The sequence below is a fragment of the Perna viridis genome, chromosome 9 (assembly GCF_037379345.1).
Source record: "Perna viridis isolate PV_CMFRI_1.1 ecotype Kerala chromosome 9, ASM3737934v1, whole genome shotgun sequence".
NCBI lineage: Eukaryota > Metazoa > Mollusca > Bivalvia > Mytilida > Mytilidae > Perna > Perna viridis.
In genome coordinates, this window is record NC_142453.1 from 25,246,740 (window position 1) to 25,264,992 (window position 18,253).

The window sequence follows — 18,253 nt, forward strand, 5'->3', positions numbered from 1 at the left end:
AATGCAGTTTGAAACGTTCCAATGAAAGTGCTTTCTCTAAAACGTAGATATGATCTATCTGAATTCAACGGCAGCTTTATCTGAAGGTTCTTTAAGAACTTTTCAAAAAGACACCTTATTCATTTCTAGTTAGTAACCAGTTATACTATTAAAGTAAATTAAACTGACACAAGTTGCCGAATCAAATTTACAAGCAGCTGCTTAAATGAACTCGCAAAATTTAATTTTAAAAAACTCAAGAAAATAACGATATTAATCAACAATAGCATGAATAATAAAATATGAATAAAACAAAGTCTACTAAGAGTAAATGGTTAATTTTTAAATTTGAAGGTTCTTTAAGAACTTTTCAAAGGCATATAATTCAAATCTGTTTAGTAACCAATTACACTATTGAACTAATCAAACCTGACGGAAGTCGCTGAATCAAATTTACAAATTTACAAGCAGGTGCTTTGAACTGGCGAAAAAAAATGATAAATTATATTAATCATTAATAACAAAGATATAAAGAATAAAAATATGGATAAAAACAAAGTCGACTAAAGTAAATGGTTTTCAATGCGGTGTACATATTTACCAAAGGGAAATACCAAAGGGAAATGACAAAATTCGGGGGTAATTTCCGGGGGGTAATTTCAAAGATGATTTTATTCAATATACACTTACCAATAGTTGTCATTACAGTAATGGCAAAGAGTAATGAACTGGCAAAAGACCATTGCTCCTCTGTTTCTAAATTATCCTCTTGAGCATTGTTAAAACCATTAACGTCTGTAGCTATATATACTTGCGTTTGAAATTTATGTAACAATTTATCTATTGCCACAGCAGTATCGTTTCGGCTCCATTTTTCCAAAATCATTTCCGTTGCTAATTTTAGTATTTCATTTTTAGTGGTTTCACGCTCATTATACACATTCAATTTGGTTTCGACTTCGAATGGGCCTTCCAATGCTTTGAATATAAATCCTCCAAGAATTGCATAGGCCACCATCAGTGAACATAATCCTATGTGAGAAAATAAAAAAGCTACGAATTTTTTGCACAGTGAAAGCGCTTTCTTTCGCTTTTCGCGAAACACCTCACTTTGTCTCCGTTTTGCTAATGTCCTGTGTGCATACGCTGTCTCAATAGAATCATCAGTTGCAACTGGCTCTATTATATCAAACGAAAGTTTTTTGTCTGAGATTGAAATATCTTTTTTGATTTCTTCAGCATCTAAAATATCAGTTTCAGGCAAGTAGGATAAATTACCGATATTAAAACCGGTTTCGTTTTCAAAATAGATTGATGTCATATACTTATCATCAGATTTGTCTTTTGTCTCATTCTTTTCGATAACATCTGGTGGGTCATCCGTTTTCTCGTAGGGAGTGATATCATCGGCTTTAGTTTGTTTTTTATCACTGTTCGACATTTTCGGTTTCTTCTTCTTTCTTTGGCGTGCCAATTTCCTTTTTAATGCCACAACAGCAAGAAATGAAAGTTTAGACTTTTTTCTCTCGTTGATATCTTCGGCCTTAGACTCCGGTGAACCGGAGGCATCGGTATTCAACAGCTCAAGTGATCTTCTTTCCGGTAAAGGTGATTGTTTTGGAGTTTTGAATTCTTCACTACTTGAGGTAGCCGATGAAGCCGATGCTCTTTCGCCTTGGTCATTGTGAACTAAAGTTTTTGTTTTATTATCGTCAATTGCACTTTCTGTAGGTTCTAATATCACCGGAACTCCAGTCATAGCCGTTTCCTTATCCTGTTTTTCGTTTCCATCTTTAACGTCGTTAGTGATGTCTAGTAAATTCATCGAAGTCTGTATACTTCTGGACAAAAGGTTACACATTGGGCCTTCAGTCTCGGTTTGTGTGTCTTTAGTTTCAATTTCACTTTTAACAGTCGTACGACATTCATCATTATGTTCCGTGGCTTTATGTACTACTTCAACAGACTTTTCAGAATCATGTATAGATCGTCCAGATTTTCGTCTCTCTCTAGATATACTTCTTCCACAAAATCTCCTTGGAGATTTATAACTCCGTCTATCTAGTCTTTTCTCAATTTTACCCTTTTTAAGTGAATCTTCTATCATTGTATTTGTATCTTTATTGACTGCGTTATCATTTGCAACCTGTGACATCGGTTTAATAAGATCTGAGCTATAAGGTTTTGTGTCCAAACAATTGAGGTTTGTGGACGATGATATGTCACCTTTCAAGCTTTGTGTATAATCCTTTTGATCTATGTCGCATTCGACATTTTGAAATATATCTATTTCCGGTCCGCCACATTGTTCAAAATTTTTGCAACTAGATTTTACAGGACTACGTTTTCTCTGTAAGTTTGGAGAACCAAAAGCAGGGGATGTATGGCTAAGATTCATAAAAGCTGAAAACGTGTCCCTTTTCTTTTCAGAGTCAATGAATTCTCTTGATCTCGAACGATTTTTGCGATGAGTTTTCTCCAATGTCCGGCCACGGTCCATTTGCCTAGCGGAATGAAATGTGTCCTTACTATTAGCACTAGATGTCACAACTACAGGAGAGCTTTGTTCATGTGGAGACATTTTCTCCTTCGATCTGCGCGGACGGCGGTGCATTTCTGCACTTTTTGATCTTGATTTTCTTTGTGGAACCCTAGACCGATCATATTCGGTCACGTGATCATTTATATCAGGAAGTGAAGAAGAAGAACCGCAGGAATCATTATATAGAAGGAAGGACTTTGTTGGAGATTGATCAGTTCTGGAATGTTTTTCACGCATGGCATCTTTAAGGGTCATCTGCCCCAGACGTGATCTGGGTTGTAGCACGGGATCATAATGAAAAAATTTTGGTGTTTTAGGCTGGTCCTGAAGTTTAGAGTCTTCGTCATAGCTTCTCTGCATCACATCATTGGAAAGTTTATTGAAATCAGAAGTCTTTTTGAAAATATTTTTCAAAGATCTCCGGTTCGCTTTAGAAGGAGAGTTCTTACTCTTTTCATTTTGTATCATCGGTTTAACGCTCTCAGTTTGGTTACAGTCATCCTCATCGGAATGCTCGATTTTTTTCTTTCTCGACTTTCGCTTTTTCTTTTTACGTGGGGATCGTTCAGTTTTGGACAAAATTTTTTCCTCATCGCTAGTCTCATTCATAGTCTGAAGGACAAAATCACGCGACGCACAATTTTTAAATACACTTTTATTTACCTTTCCAATTGGTAGTTAAATCCTAACACTAAATTTGCCACAAAAATTCCGAAATTTCTAGATTGGCAATGCACATTATTATCCAAAAAGAATTATTCTTGTTGATCTTTGGTAGATGCTACCTACTACGTAAATACTAATGATGTAAAAATCATCCCCAGGAGAAATTCTGCTTGCTAAAACAAGTGCTCAGAAACACTTGCAATCAGTAATTTATACAAGTGAAAGTCGCCAAAAATAAATTAATGCTGTACTGGTAAATCTATCTAGAAAATGAAACAGAATATTTCCATATTTCAAAATATGATCGATGTTGAATAATTACTCATATTAGAAAATCGTCCTATCTCCGGTTTACCGTCGCTGTTAATTAATATCTTTCTAATTATACATTTATTTATGAGGATCCGCGCGTGCTGTCTGGCTATCATTTTGTTGCAATAATGATAATAGCAAGAACACGTGCGTTCCGTTTAGCGTAGTACTCACATCCGCGTCATAGTGAGATTATAAAGAGAGTAACAATGGATTGAAAACTGCTGGGATTATTTAGAGGTTATTATTTCTCAATTTCTCAATTTCCTTCATTGGTAAAAATACGAACAATTTGATGCTACTCTATCGTTTTCTCTGTCGACTCTTCATTATTTCTCAATTACATACAATGTAGTGTGAAGAATAAAAGAGTAATGATTTACAGTGCAAACTGTCTACGTATTTTTTTTACCGTGCTTAGCTCTTTATTCAAGCCCTTTTGAACCAGGGTCAATATATGTGACTTTGTAATAAATTCATCAGTTTATCATTCCGCATGAACGTGTTGACTGATATTGCTCGTAGTTTCATCTCTAAAAAGCTGACTAATGCAATGAAATTACTATTTTATTTCGCTTACTAAGGTAATACTTACCCTACCGTTGCACATGGTCTTTATGCACCTAAACCTTATTTACTTCCGTTTGAACATGTGTTTTCTACCGGTTTTCTATAGTTTAGAAAAGGTTTCATCTCGATTTTCATAGCTTTGTCTTTGTCTAATGACTTTCGAATTTTAGAAAACATATTTTTCCGTGTGGCTATAACTATGGTAACGTATGTCGTTATTTAATTGAACATCTGTAGCTTTAAATGGGGTTTGTATGTCTCATTCCAGAATTTCCGATGTAGAACGCATCGATATCCGAAGACCGATTTGCATTTTATTGTTTACTTCCATGATCTCAAAATGCTGCATTAAAATGCTAAATCTTCTTTTTTATGCATTTCTTATTATTCTTATCATGTAAATTTCGATATTAGTCATTTTTATCGTTCTTTTTAGACAAAAAGACGTTTTATTTTAATTAATTTAATTGACGAATTTACATGCATTTAAATGGTAGACGAGGACCCATTCTGATGAAACCACGAAGTCACGTGACAAGACTAGTCCGTGACACCTTAAAATAATAACTAAATAAAGGCAAAGGTCAATAAACGTTAGCCAATACTGTTTTCTCATTTAACTATTACATGTATATAGTATAATGTTTAGCCGTGAAAAAATCATCCCCCATCATCTGCATCTTGAAAAAGCTTCATTGCAATAAACTGCATTAAATGTGCAATGGACCTGGCCCTTACTTTCATAAATAAAATCGCAGACAATGCATAAAAAACAAACAACCGAAAATATACATACACGAAACAAAAACAAAAATGATTTAAAAAAAATCTTTAAATAAAACACACTCTAAATAAAAAAAATCCATGAACAAAACAACAACCCCCATAAACCCCTGATAAAACCTAATTTTTCAAATATTTATCATTATATGCATTCGTACCACTTTCACTGCATTTGATAATTCGATAACTTTCACTGGACAAATTGAACCAATCCTACTTAAGCGAACAAGTACAATACCACAACGTTTAATGTAGCGAAAACACGAAGTCGAGTATTCCACACAAGTGCAAATGAATTATTGTGTTCTCAAGTCCATATACTGAACCAAAGAAACTGCGCACCTGTTGAGCTCAGAATGACAAATTATCGAGTTTTCTTGTGTGACTCACTTTAATCCTACCGTTGAGTTATTTAAGTAACTCGATTATTATCAATTCCCGTAGAGCTTGTTATGTAACTACAAAGAAGCGACCTCAAAGCCAAATTTTGGGATATTATGCATTTCAAAAGCAATTATTTTCATCGTTTCGAATATTTCGAGTGCTAAATACATGAACGTATCTTCTAGAATAGCATAACATGCATTATTCTACAATAAATTTATTGCATACCATACGTTTTCAATATTTTGAATATTTGATGGGTTTCCTGTTTTTTTCGAGTTTCTACACTTCATCTATCAAGTTTGGCATTCTAAAAACACAAAAACGGAGTAAACGCTTTATAAAACTGGCACTGTTTGGTCTTGAATTTTACGCCCTGTGTAATAATAAAAAAATATTACCTAATTATAAGGTTTTATCTTGTTTATTAAATATACACATATTTATCTCTATTTTCAAAATTTATTCAGGACAGGGCAATCTATTGCACTGTCGATGTACTATTGCACGGTGCAATAGTCTCCTTGAGGAGTCTACTGCACTGACCCCATAATGACCTTTATCTAAACCTTTTGATTGGTTGAACTTTTTTTAAGCGCTTCATTGAATTGGAATTTACACACAAAAAAACTCGTGTATAAAAACGTAGATGTGACTCTCGTCTGCCAATTCGTAAACATGGAGCTGTCAATTTCATATTTCTGGTCGAATGGTTGTCTCTTTGACATATTCCCCATTTCCATTCTTTATTATATCTCATAGACAAATTAGGTAATAAAACAGTTATTAAATGGGTTGGATGCAATAGACCAGAACATTTGTCCTTTGGTACTGAGAACGATCAGGACAAATATTCTGGTCTATTGCATTCAACCCATTTAATAACTGTATAATATATCTAAACAATGTAAATATCATACTTTTAAATATGGCAATTAGTCAATTAACGGTACTGTCCAGTTCAACGTTGGTAACGGAAATTGCGGGTTTTATCAATATGCACTGTGGCCACAGCAAGGACCACCCTATTATGTGAGTTTATTAAAAAAAAGTAACATCTACAAAATTAATGGATGTTGTTTCGTGGTCAAAAGCTTAGGCCTAGTCGTACGTGGTCAAAGCTTAGGTCTAGTCGCTTATGCCTACTCGTACGTGGTCAAAAGCAGAGGCATAGTCGTACGTGGTCAAAGCTTAGGTCTAGTCGTACGTGGTCAAAGCTTAGGCCTACTCGTACGTGGTCAAAAGCTGAGGCCTAGTCGTTATTCTTAAAATAAAAACCTCTATCGTTGCACTGTTTTTACAGAAAAATTAGAGTGCGTACAACTATAAACTCAAACGATATTCCTATCGTAATTATGGTAAAAATCCAGTAACGGCATTGTCATAAAATCCATTTTACACTCCTTGAAACGTTCACGTTTCCCATTGTAGCGTTCGTGGATCGTTTATTGTGCGTTTACACATCGTTTTGCGTTCATTTAAACGCACTATGAATGCACGATAGATTGATTGATTGATTGATTGATTATTGGGGTTTAACGCCCGACTAGCAATATTCCAGCTATATTCAGGCGATGACCATAGAATGATGATGATGATGATGATGATGAAATGAAAAAAAAGATGGAACACAAGAATAATAGGGTTGCCACTAGAAAAAGGGGGAGGTGGGTAGGGTCGGGCAATTTAGCCTCCTGTGTCGGAACGCAAAGGTTCCTACTCCTATTGAATACCGCAGCAGGGTTCTTTAACGTGCGAGGAACGTGGTACCTTTCCCAACACGGTGCACCACTATGGTTTGCGGTCAGGTTTTCCGTATTATAGCCTGACAACCCCAGCATGTAACATGTCAGGGGTACCCCATTCCACCATCTGGGGCATACAACCCAGTTGCTCTGTGGGCAGAGCACCCTAGCCCCCCGGCTAGGGTTCTGTTTGTTTGTTTGTTTGTTGGGGTTTAACGTCCGAGCAGAAATATTTCAGCTATATTCAGACGATGAACATGAAATTGATGATAAAATGAACATGAAATGATGATGAAATGAAAAAGGGATGAAACACATGGACAATGGGGTCGATAAATTTTGATTGCCACTGGAAATAGGGAGAGGTGGGTAGAGTTGGGCAATTTAGCCTCCAGTGGCGGAGCCCTATGGTTCCTACTCCGGGAGAATATCACAGTAGGCTTTTTTAACGTGCGAGGAACGTGGCATCTTTCCCAACACGGTGCACCACTATGGTTAGCGGTAAGATTTTCCGTATTATGGCCTGTCAACCCCAGAATGTAACACACCAGGAGTACCCCATTCCACCACCTGGGGCACACAACCCAGTTGCTCAGTGAGCAGAGCACCCTAGCCCCCGGCTAAGGTTCTGTGCACTATTTAGTCGCCTTTTACCACAAGCTTAGCGCTTCTGCAGGCATATTCTTTAGACACCCGGTCCTGTACGGGTCGGCTAGGGTTCTGAGCACTATTTAGTCGCCTTTTACGACAAGCTTAGCGCTTTGCAGGTCTATTCTTTTGACACTTAGACCTGCACGGGGCAACGCACGAAGCGTTCGTTTAAACGCACGATAGGATCGTTCGATTATTTCTTTGATTCAACTGTAGTTTTTGTATTATTTGTTATTATTGATTTATATATTTTCATTAATTCAATGTTCTATTTTTTTCTTTCGTCATTATTTTTCATCGTTCGTCTATCATGCGTTCTTTTTTTTTGTTTTATTTACAATTTTGTTGATGCTTTTAGGTTTGTGTCGTGCTCGACTTATCATACAACAGCTGTTTAATCTAGTTTTATAAATTGATGCAATAAAATGTATTCCTATTATAAACGTAGTACAATGTAGGTTTTTAGGAATAGTATTTTTTTAGTTTTAGTAAATGTACAATAAATCGATTTTGCGGGTACTTATCAAAATAGCCAAAATGAGTACACCGCGAAAATAACTACGTTTGCAGAATATTACATGTAATTTTATGACCATCATCATAATTTTGTCAACGTTAATAGTGTGTCAGACTTGATATATTCGTCGTACTTTTAGAAGGCATGATATGACGAGTAAAGAAAATTGCAGTTTCATAATAACTGGCGTTTTGTCGAATCAAAACTTTCACTTTTTGGTAAAGCTCAACCCGATTCCGCCTTCTTGTTTTTCTCGAGTTATTGCCCATTTTGCTTTTATTTTCCGTTTCATTGATTTTTTACTTAGTGAGTTTTGGTATCTTTTAATCGTGTTTTTTTTTCCTTGATTCGAATTTGCAAAATAATGAGAACCCCTATAAAGATTAATGGTTGGTAGAGAAGAACTTGACATCGGCCAATGTTGAAAAAATCTTTTCGACATTAATAAAATGCATCCAAATGATAAATCATTAGACTCTGAACTTCTTCACACACGGAATCTGCCTTAGAATGGTTCCTAAAACAGTCATTCAACTCAGCCAAATGGTCATTATACTTTGCTTTAAACATTAAAATAAGCGAAATCCAAAATTGCCAAAAATGAATAACAACAGCTTGAGATAATGCCAAGAAAGAAATTTAGTATTTCACTAAGTCAAAAAAAATATGAATAAACAAAGCCTCAAGGACTTTTAAGTAGCAGTCTTTATACAAATCAGACAAGAGATGATTCATACATGTGCATGTCAAAAACCCACCGAGATAACTTTTATCTCTTGTTCAAACACTATTAGGTATCAGCCTTGTATTATATATTCTTGAGTGGGTGAACGTCAAAACATGGAGGCTAAAAATATAGTGCGTGTCCTTTCTGCTCTTTCCTGTTTTTGTTTCTTGTCAAATGGCTATCATTTTTTTTATCAAAGTACAGGGTAAATATCAAGCTATGACCTAATAAACTTGTTTTTGAGGAAAAAACAGTATTTTCATGAAAAATAATGCTTCAGAAAAGGGGTCTATTTTATGAACTATGGAAAGTAGAAAAAGTCTTTTTTTTAGTTTGACCTGTCCTGGTGTACCAAAGTTAGTGCCTTTTTTTCTAAAATGGACCTATAAATATTTTTGACATTTCCTCAATTGAAAAACATGGTTAAAGTTAGATTGAAACTAATTGTGTATTTTTAAAAAAAAAACATGAAAATTTAAGGTATACAATAGAAGCCTATGGGGCAAAGAATACAAGACTGAGACCTGATAACAACAGTTTGAGTTGAAAGTGAGATTTTTAGTAAGTGATTTCCAATTATCCTAGAAGCTTTTAAACAACAATATATCATATTTTATACTAAATGGAGCAACCTAAAATGGAATAAAGTGATGCAAGGCCTCATTTTTTACTTTTATGGCATATTTTTACTAAATTTGGATATTAGCAATGTTTTCATAGATTAAAAGATGACCAATGGATTGCAATTGTTATTATTAAAAGTTTTCTCAACACAACTATATAAGAAATAAATAGGGAGACTTAAATTGCTGAATTATTAACAGTTTTGATTTGTTGACATTTTTCATACTCAAAGTAGAGACTTGAAAATGGTCGAATTGCACTTGTTACACATGACATATAAAAACGGAAATATTTTTTTGTATTTTCACTTTTATTCTACTTTAACTGCTCAAGAAGTGCTGTACTACACCCATTTGATTGATTAAAAGTAAAAACTGACCAATAAAACATTTTTTATCTCATAAATGACCATTTCTAATGGTACTTTCACTCAAATTCTAATGCGGCTTATAAAAAATTGGTGGTAATGACATATGCAAAATTAATTTTCTTCAATAGTGTGTGAAGTAAGTAGAAATTTTGATGTTATCTGTGTATGTTATTTACTGTTCTTGCAAAATATTTATCTGTGTCTGTGAAATATTTCTCCTTTTGTAATTACCAAGTACATTTATACATGCCCAGGGTACCAAATGTGACTGAAAATCAGCATTTTAGGGAACTAAGGTGTCTTTTTCATTAAATAATGATAAATATACAATATTTTAACTCTATTTTACCTTTGTGTAAACAAGAACTTCAACTTTGTGCCATTGGCTGTTTCAGTAAGCAGATTTTAAATTATCAGGAGGCTCCATTGCATTAAGCCTAAAAAAAGGGGAGCGGGTCCGAACTTGACTTTTTGTGAATATGGGCCAAAAAAATTTGATTTTGAAACAATTTGGTATTCATAGAATAGTTAAGGCATATGTCTTATCAATACAGACCACATTTAATGTTTAGAGAGGTAACTAAATTATTTTTTTATCAAAACTTGTCTTTTTTAGCAAAGTTTGAGATATTTGACTTAATACTGTTAAAGGGTACCTATATGAAAATTGGAACAAATATTCACAGGAAAGCAGGAGGACAGAGATATTTTGTCTTAAAGTTGGAAATTGAACACAGTTATAGAAAAAACAACAACATTTAAAGATATCAAAAAGTTTTTATTAGTGATAACCACAGTTTCAGTTGAAAGTGAGATTTTTAGTAAGTGAGTTCCAATTATCCTAGAAGCTTTCAAACGAAAATATATCATATTTTATACTAAATAGAGCAACCTTAAATGGAATAAAGTGATGCAAGGCCTCATTTTTTACTTTTATGGCATATTTTTACTAAATTTGGATATTAGCAATGTTTTCATAGATTAAAAGATGACCAATGGATTGCAATTGTTACTATTAAAAGTTTTCTCAACACAACTATATAAGAAATAAATAGGGAGACTTAAATTGCTGAATTATTAACAGTTTTGATTTGTTGACATTTTTCATACTCAAAGTAGAGACTTGAAAATGGTCGAATTGCACTTGTTACACATGACATATAAAAACGGAAATATTTTTTTGTATTTTCACTTTTATTCTACTTTAACTGCTCAAGAAGTGCTGTACTACACCCATTTGATTGATTAAAAGTAAAAACTGACCAATAAAACATTTTTTATCTCATAAATGACCTTTTCTAATGGTACTTCCACTCAAATTTTAATGGGGCTTATAAAAAATTGGTGGTAATGACATATACAAAATTAATTTTCTTCAATAATGTGTGAAGTAAGTAGAAATTTTGATGTTATCTGTGTATGTTATTTACTGTTCTTGCAAAATATCTATCTGTGTCTGTGAAATATTTCTCCTTTTGTAATTACCAAGTACATTTATACATGCCCAGGGTACCAAATGTGACTGAAAATCAGCATTTTAGGGAACTAAGGTGTCTTTTTCATTAAAATAATGATAACTACACAATATTTTAACTCTATTTTACCTTTGTGTAAACAAGAACTTCAACTTTGTGCCATTGGCTGTTTCAGTAAGCAGATTTTAAATTATCAAGAGGCTCCCTTGCAATAAGGCTAGATGGGGAAGGGGGGTGTCCGAACTTGACTTTGTGTGAATATGGGCCAAAAAAATTTAATTTTGAAACAACTTGGTATTTGTAGAATAGTTAAGGCATATGTCTTATCAATACGTACCATATTTAATGTTTAGAGAGGTAACTAAATTATTTTTTATCAAAACTTGTCTTTTTTAGCCAAAGTTTAGATATTTGACTTAATACTGTTAAAGGGTACCTATATGAAAATTGGAACAAATATTCACAGGAAAGCAGGAGGACAGAGATATTTTGTCTTAAAGTTTTAAATTGAACACAGCTATAGAAAAACAACAACATTTAAAGATATCTAAAAAAATTTGTTATTAATAACAAGTATCTGTCTTGTATTACATATTCCTCAGCAGGTAAACATCAAAACATGGAGGCTAAAAATATAGTGCGCGTCCTTTTTGCTTTGTTCCTGTTTTTGTTTCTTGTCAAATGGCTATCATTTTTTATCACAAGTACAGGGTAAATATCAAGCTATGACATAATAAACTTGTTTTTGAGGAAAAACAGTATTTTCATGAAAAATAATGCTTCAGAAAAGGGGTATATTTTATGAACTCAAAATAAAAGTGAAAGTAGAAAAAGTCTTTTTTTAGTTTGACCTGTCCTGGTGTACCAAAGTTGGTGCCTTTTTTTCTAAAATGGACCTATAAATATTTTTGACATTTCCTTAATTGAAAAACATGGTTAAAAGTTAGATTGAAACTAAATGTGTATTTTTTAAAAAATCATGAAAATTTAAGGTATACAATAGAAGCCTATGGGGCAAAGAATACAAGACTGAGACCTGATAACAACAGTTTCAGTTGAAAGTGAGATTTTTAGTAAGTGAGTTCCAATTATCCTAGAAGCTTTTAAACAACAATATATCATATTTTATACTAAATGGAGCAACCTAAAATGGAATAAAGTGATGCAAGGCCTCATTTTTAAAAAATCATGAGAATTTAAGGTCTACTATAGAAGCCTATGGTGCATAGAATACAAGACTGAGACCATTACAGATCTCCTAATCAGTCTTATTTATCATTAGATCGTTGCGCGTTGGAGATAAACAAAAGATATAGATTAAACGTGCAATTGGCACAAGAGTTATCCGTCTTTATATGGTTTGATGTGGATGTTTTTTTTTTGCGGCAGATGAATGTGTGGTTTTCAGATCTGATCACAGAGAGGATTATCGTTAAATAAAAATAGAACATATGTAGACTAAAAAGCATCATTTTTGGTGTCTTTTCTATACCACGAATCGTCTTACAATGTCAGTGTCTGAATTTTAAATGGCGCTTAAAAAGAAAAAAAAAAAAGAGATAAGTTACATGTAAATGCATGTACATATGATAACAATTTTACTAGAACAAGTTTTATTCATGCATTAAAATTCATCATTTACTGAAAATGGAAATAAGCAACGAAATAGTGACTTTAATGTGTTCTATATTTCTCTCACCTCTGTTGTGTCCTATAAATTCTGTATGAGACACAGACGTATTCATTTTCGTTTATAGCTTTTATTATTAATGTAATTATTATACACAGTAATGTACCAATTTTATTAGCTTCTTCATTTATAACTTTATTTTTTCCTCCGTCAGTCAGATTTCTGTATTCATATACAAAGGGGAGAAATCTAAACAAAATACTGTATTACACTCTACGAATTACGAGATCAAGATTTCTGATTCAGAAAAAAAGAAGATATTTTACATATGAAGAATTTATTCAATATTTGAAATTTATGCATAAAATTAATGATTGGAAATAATATTTTCCTTTATCTATATATTGTGATAATTAAGATCACTGTGCTGATGTGTTCGTATATATCTCATTCACGTATTTATGATCTCTTGCATCAGTCGTGTATGAGGTAGTAAATGTCTTTTTGTTTTTAATTCTAATTTTGAAAACATGAGCTTTTATCTTTTGAATCAAGTTTGTGTCCAAGCTTTTTAAAATTTCAAATGCTCATTGAGTAATTTAGAAAAGCAACCACTAGAATATATTATAATCCTAATATTAAAAAAAAAAACTAACAACAACAGCAGCGGAAACAACAAAAACTACAACAATTAAAACATTACAACTATCATCGGAAATTTCAAAATAAAAAGAGGACACCTATTTTACAAAATTTCAGTGTTTTATCACGTTTTATGTCTTTTATTTTTATTCATTCCCCTTTCACCATTTAAAAGTGCTGCTACTCACTTCTGTATTACATTGTATTCTTATTTAACAAACTCATTAGAGTTTTCATTAATTAAATGTTTCTGAACTTGAAATGCGACATTCTTCAATAACATTTAAAGAAATGACTTTTCTAATTTTTTTCTGTGAAGCCTTGATTCAGTTAAAATGGAGGATATATTTGTAAAAAAAACATGAAGTTTTTTGGAATCATTCGCACTTAAAAGTGAACGAGAAATACATTACTTTCAAATCAACACAAGATATCAAATGCTGCTAAGTCAATTCATTCCCAGTAAAAATCAAACCTGCAAAATACACTAAAACATGTTTGTTTCTCAGCTATAGCTAACGAATGTGTTTGATCCTAAGTTTAAAAAAAATATTGAAATACCTAACTTAATGTTCTGAAACATGCATGCTGAAGAATTATATGCACCTTGAAATTGAGCTCTTCCATGTGTCAAAACTATTACATACAGTTTATTTGTCTCGTAGTTTGCCATAATTCAAGATTGAATTCTACATCGCCTTAAAAAACTATTTTGTCAGTTTTATTCCAGGGGGTATTGTTTATTTTTTGACATACTCACCATATCCGTTTTCATATTATTGTCTTTACATATACTTACAAATTGTCTTTACATATACTTACAAACTGCCACAAACAACTTGGTTGAGAAAAAGTATTTTCCTTAAAGCTACTGTATTTTTCTCTTCGTCATTTCATCGCCTTCTATAAACTTTAATTTTCTATTTCACCGGATCTGAGTTTAAAAGAAAGAAAAACTAATGAATTTTGAATCATAAGTTCATACCTGAAGTCATCACGTGTAAGAATCAGAAATGTTGCGACTGTTGGAGAGTCCATGTAAAATAAATACGTAATATGTATAGCAATGACCAACGTATATTTTGAAAATGAACTACAATGAAAAAAAAATGTCGGTATGACTAATTTCAGAAGGTGGATTGTACTTCATCGTAGATTTTCTAGTTTAATTGTTTTGCGTGTTATGCGGCGTCAATATAATCATCTAGTCAATTTATTCCAAATCTTAAATGGTTTTATTTCAGGTAACCTGCTCTATTTCATTGCTGTATTTTGACCGCTTCTTTTTATACTTGTCTCGTTTTGCTGCTACAACTTTACATATATAGGCATTTTGTTTGTCTTGACTTTTTTTTTTCATCCATACGTTTATCACAATAAAAGCGTATTGATATCTTATTACTTAATTGACCCGTTTAATTTTATTTTTGTTTTTATTTACTATTTAAACATTATCCTGTATCGTTGGCCGGCTATGTGGATTGTTATGAATGTACATAATGACCCCTAAAAGTTGACTAAGAAAGGGCAAGATATATTTTAAAATAAAAAGAGGGGTGTGTGCGGTAAAAAAGCCAATGAAAGGAAAATAACTTTTTGAATGGAATCTAAAAATCTTTCGCTAGGTAATCCCATAAAAGACTTTAATAAAGTCTATAGTTGATCAAAATATGGTAATGATATCTTGAAACACACTGAAACACGGCTATGTGAAAGTAAATGTTGATTGAAAAAAAGACAAGAAGGAATAGTAATATCCCCATGTAGACCTTAATAAGAAAAACAATAAGATCTTTTTTCATGTGGGGAACGACATTACAAATTAAAATACGAAAATCCATAAATTCTTTCCAATCTGGGAAAGTGTTCATTAAACTACGAGTTGCCATTTTGGTTTCAAGAATGGTTTATACAAATCAATGACGCATGTGTAAATGATTATAACTTTAACTAAAAAGGCGTAAATAATCTTTCGTAAAAATTGCAGCTGTTGTAAAATGTTCAAATCACATAAGATCCTTTGGCTTGTCACAGGTAAGACATCTCCGTTTTACGTGTAGATTGTTTAAATATCACGCTGTCCACACAAAGAAAAGCGGAAATGGATTACCCACGCGTAGGTAAGAAAACATTTCTGTTTACAGTTACTAATAATACTAAAATACTTTCAGAAACGAGTTTTGGGTGAACTTTAATTATTTTAGGTGTCTATTCCATAAGGATCATTACACATTAAGTATGTAAAAACAAGTGTTTTTATTGGCCACGCGGTACAGGAATTAAACAACGGCCATTTGTTCTCACATGCTGTATAGGTTCTAACAAAAGATTCTTCCTTTAACAGTCTGGTCGCTTCATATTGTCGAAACCCTGTAATGTACGTTGAATCATACAGTATCTGAAGTTGGTTGAGATTTGGTCATTGGTTGATTTATTGGTTGATTTATTGGTTGATTTATTGTTTATTAATTCTATAAAGTCTTGTAAGTGCAGCTGCACTTCAATGTGCAAGACAAAAAAAACTATCTGTTTCTCAATAACAAAAAAAAAAAAAAAAAAAAATAATTTATTAATGCAATTATGTTCAATCTTTTAAAATGACTGTATGGTTTTAGACACACCTTATAAACTTTACAAACTAAAAGTATTTAGCTTTATGGGCCAATACAAATATCATTTACAAAGTAAGAGTTATGTTGAAGTAGTTTTTAACATCAATGCAAATTAGTTTTTCATCTAAATTAGTAAGCGTTTATCACGATCACTGTGATACAAAATATTAAATATCATATAATATAATTTCAATCAAGTTATCTAGCATTTATTCTTTCACCTTATACAGAATCAAATGTCCCCAACCTTGTTACAGCCAAACATGTTCATTGTACGGGGAAACGACACAGGAACTGCCATAAAGCTCAATCTGAAAAATGAAAAAGAAAGTTTTCATTTACAGTAAAAAAGTACCCCAAGCTGTTTTTAGTTATGAAAAAGATAATGTATGTTCATTCATTATTAAAACTTTTACCTGTATTTCATTTATATTTAGCCTTTAAAATGTAGAGAATTATTCAAATGTTTTGTAAGTGATTTGTTTAAACCTTATTCATTTAGTATTCAAACCACAAAAGTATATAAAATAGTACTCAAAGTATATAACAAAAAAGAAGATTAGGAAAATATTACTTGCGCTGTACTTAACCATCACGTGATCCGTCTATACAAGGCTCATCTGTGGTCTAGGTTGACGATCATATAACAAGGAATTAGGAAGTAATATACAACCACCTGATATTTAAATATGTATGGTTCTAGATGATCTATAAGTACACTATGACGACATTGTACGGATATATCTTCCCATTCAATTCTACATTTTTGTTCGACTTTACATGTATCAATATGTTTTTTTGCTCAACCGCTTGTACCAAAAAAAGAATCTTAGGTAGAACGGCATTATTTTTCTTTATTTTGGATGTCTCTTCCCTGTTACATACTTATAGATACAGACTTCCGAACGCTATGATTTGACAACTTGTGCTTATATTAATTTTTTTTTTTTATAAATTCATGACTTTAACATTTTCTGTTTTCCAATATTTTATTGATTTGTTTTAAACACACACTCGCCTACACACCAACATTATTATCAAGTACTGAATTACGTAGTGTCAATAAAGCCCATACTTTTAGGAGTGACTATGGAGTTTTCAGTTTTTCATCGACTACCCCTTTTTTATCTGCTCACATTTCAGTTGCTCCAAAATCTGTGCGAGCACCATTTCTTGAAACAAATAATGTTTTGATGTGATGTGTTTTTGTTTGTTCATTTGTTTTGTTTTGTTTCATTTCTTTCTTTCTATCTTTCTTTTTTACAACAATTAAATTCTGAATCTAGAAATTTCTTTTCTTAATTTGTCCAAGAACTGTTCTGCTAAAGGTTCTATGACAGTTTTGTGATAGGTTAGATCTTATCTCATCTTTGGTATATTAAGAACAATTTGAAATTCGTACCTGCCTAAGTACTTTTATGGTTCAAATTACCACAAATACATAAAACACTTTAATAATTCATACACTAAAACAAGTACTGCAACCGTGTTGAGAGAGTTGTGCAGCAGATATTCCTTGTGCATTAACATATACAGATGAGATAAGTTCCAACCTCTCAGACCAATTGTCAGAAGAGCCGGCTCTTGGACAGTTTTTTTCTGTGTCATAGAACAGTTCTAGAGGCAGTTCTTCAAATAGTTCTAGCAAAACCGGTGTCATACGATATTTTGACCCCCGCAAGATATCGACCCTAGGGTTAAAATAACTTATGATGTATCAACTCCTGAGTCAATATATCGTTTGATATTTTAACCCCCAGAGAAGGTTAAAATATCATCACAGGGGGTGAAAATATTATAACAGGGGTAGGTTGATTAATCGCAACAGGGAGGTTAAAATATCGCTGCAGGGGTTTAAATTTCATAACCGGGGGGGGGGGGAGGGGGTTATCCATCGCAGCAGGAGAGGGGGTAAAATGTCTCATTAGGGGTTAATCTATCATAACGTGAATGTTAATTTATCGCAGTAGGGATATTAAAATATCACAGCAGGGGGTTAAAATATTATGGTATTTTTTACATGG

General features: G+C 32.8%; 2 protein-coding genes across 15 annotated transcripts in view; one reads left to right on the forward strand and one right to left on the reverse strand.

Annotated features, from left to right (window-relative positions):
• LOC148607487 (uncharacterized) overlaps nt 1-18,033 on the reverse strand; it is a 36,329-nt gene extending 18,296 nt beyond the window's left edge. Inside the window, exons 1-5 of one of the 10 annotated variants that reach the window (XM_088546875.1) lie at nt 16,820-18,033; nt 16,451-16,540; nt 15,922-15,987; nt 14,440-14,551; nt 670-12,880 (exon numbers count right to left, since the gene is read on the reverse strand). In XM_088546875.1, the coding sequence (XP_088403001.1) occupies nt 670-3,130 (2,461 nt within the window). In that variant the 5' untranslated portion in view covers nt 3,131-12,880; nt 14,440-14,551; nt 15,922-15,987; nt 16,451-16,540; nt 16,820-18,033. Of the gene's footprint in view, nt 1-669; nt 12,881-14,439; nt 14,552-15,921; nt 15,988-16,450; nt 16,624-16,803 lie in introns of those variants that run through there. The other 9 variants (XM_088546866.1, XM_088546872.1, XM_088546868.1 and 6 more) reach the window with 9 other exon arrangements.
• LOC148607488 (uncharacterized) overlaps nt 15,506-18,253 on the forward strand; it is a 46,765-nt gene continuing 44,017 nt past the window's right edge. For 4 of the 5 annotated variants that reach the window (XM_088546857.1, XM_088546858.1, XM_088546855.1 and 1 more), the window contains exon 1: nt 15,632-15,737. The gene's annotated coding sequence lies outside the window, so the exon portion shown is untranslated. Of the gene's footprint in view, nt 15,738-18,253 lie in introns of all 5 variants that reach the window. The other variant, XM_088546856.1, reaches the window with a different exon arrangement.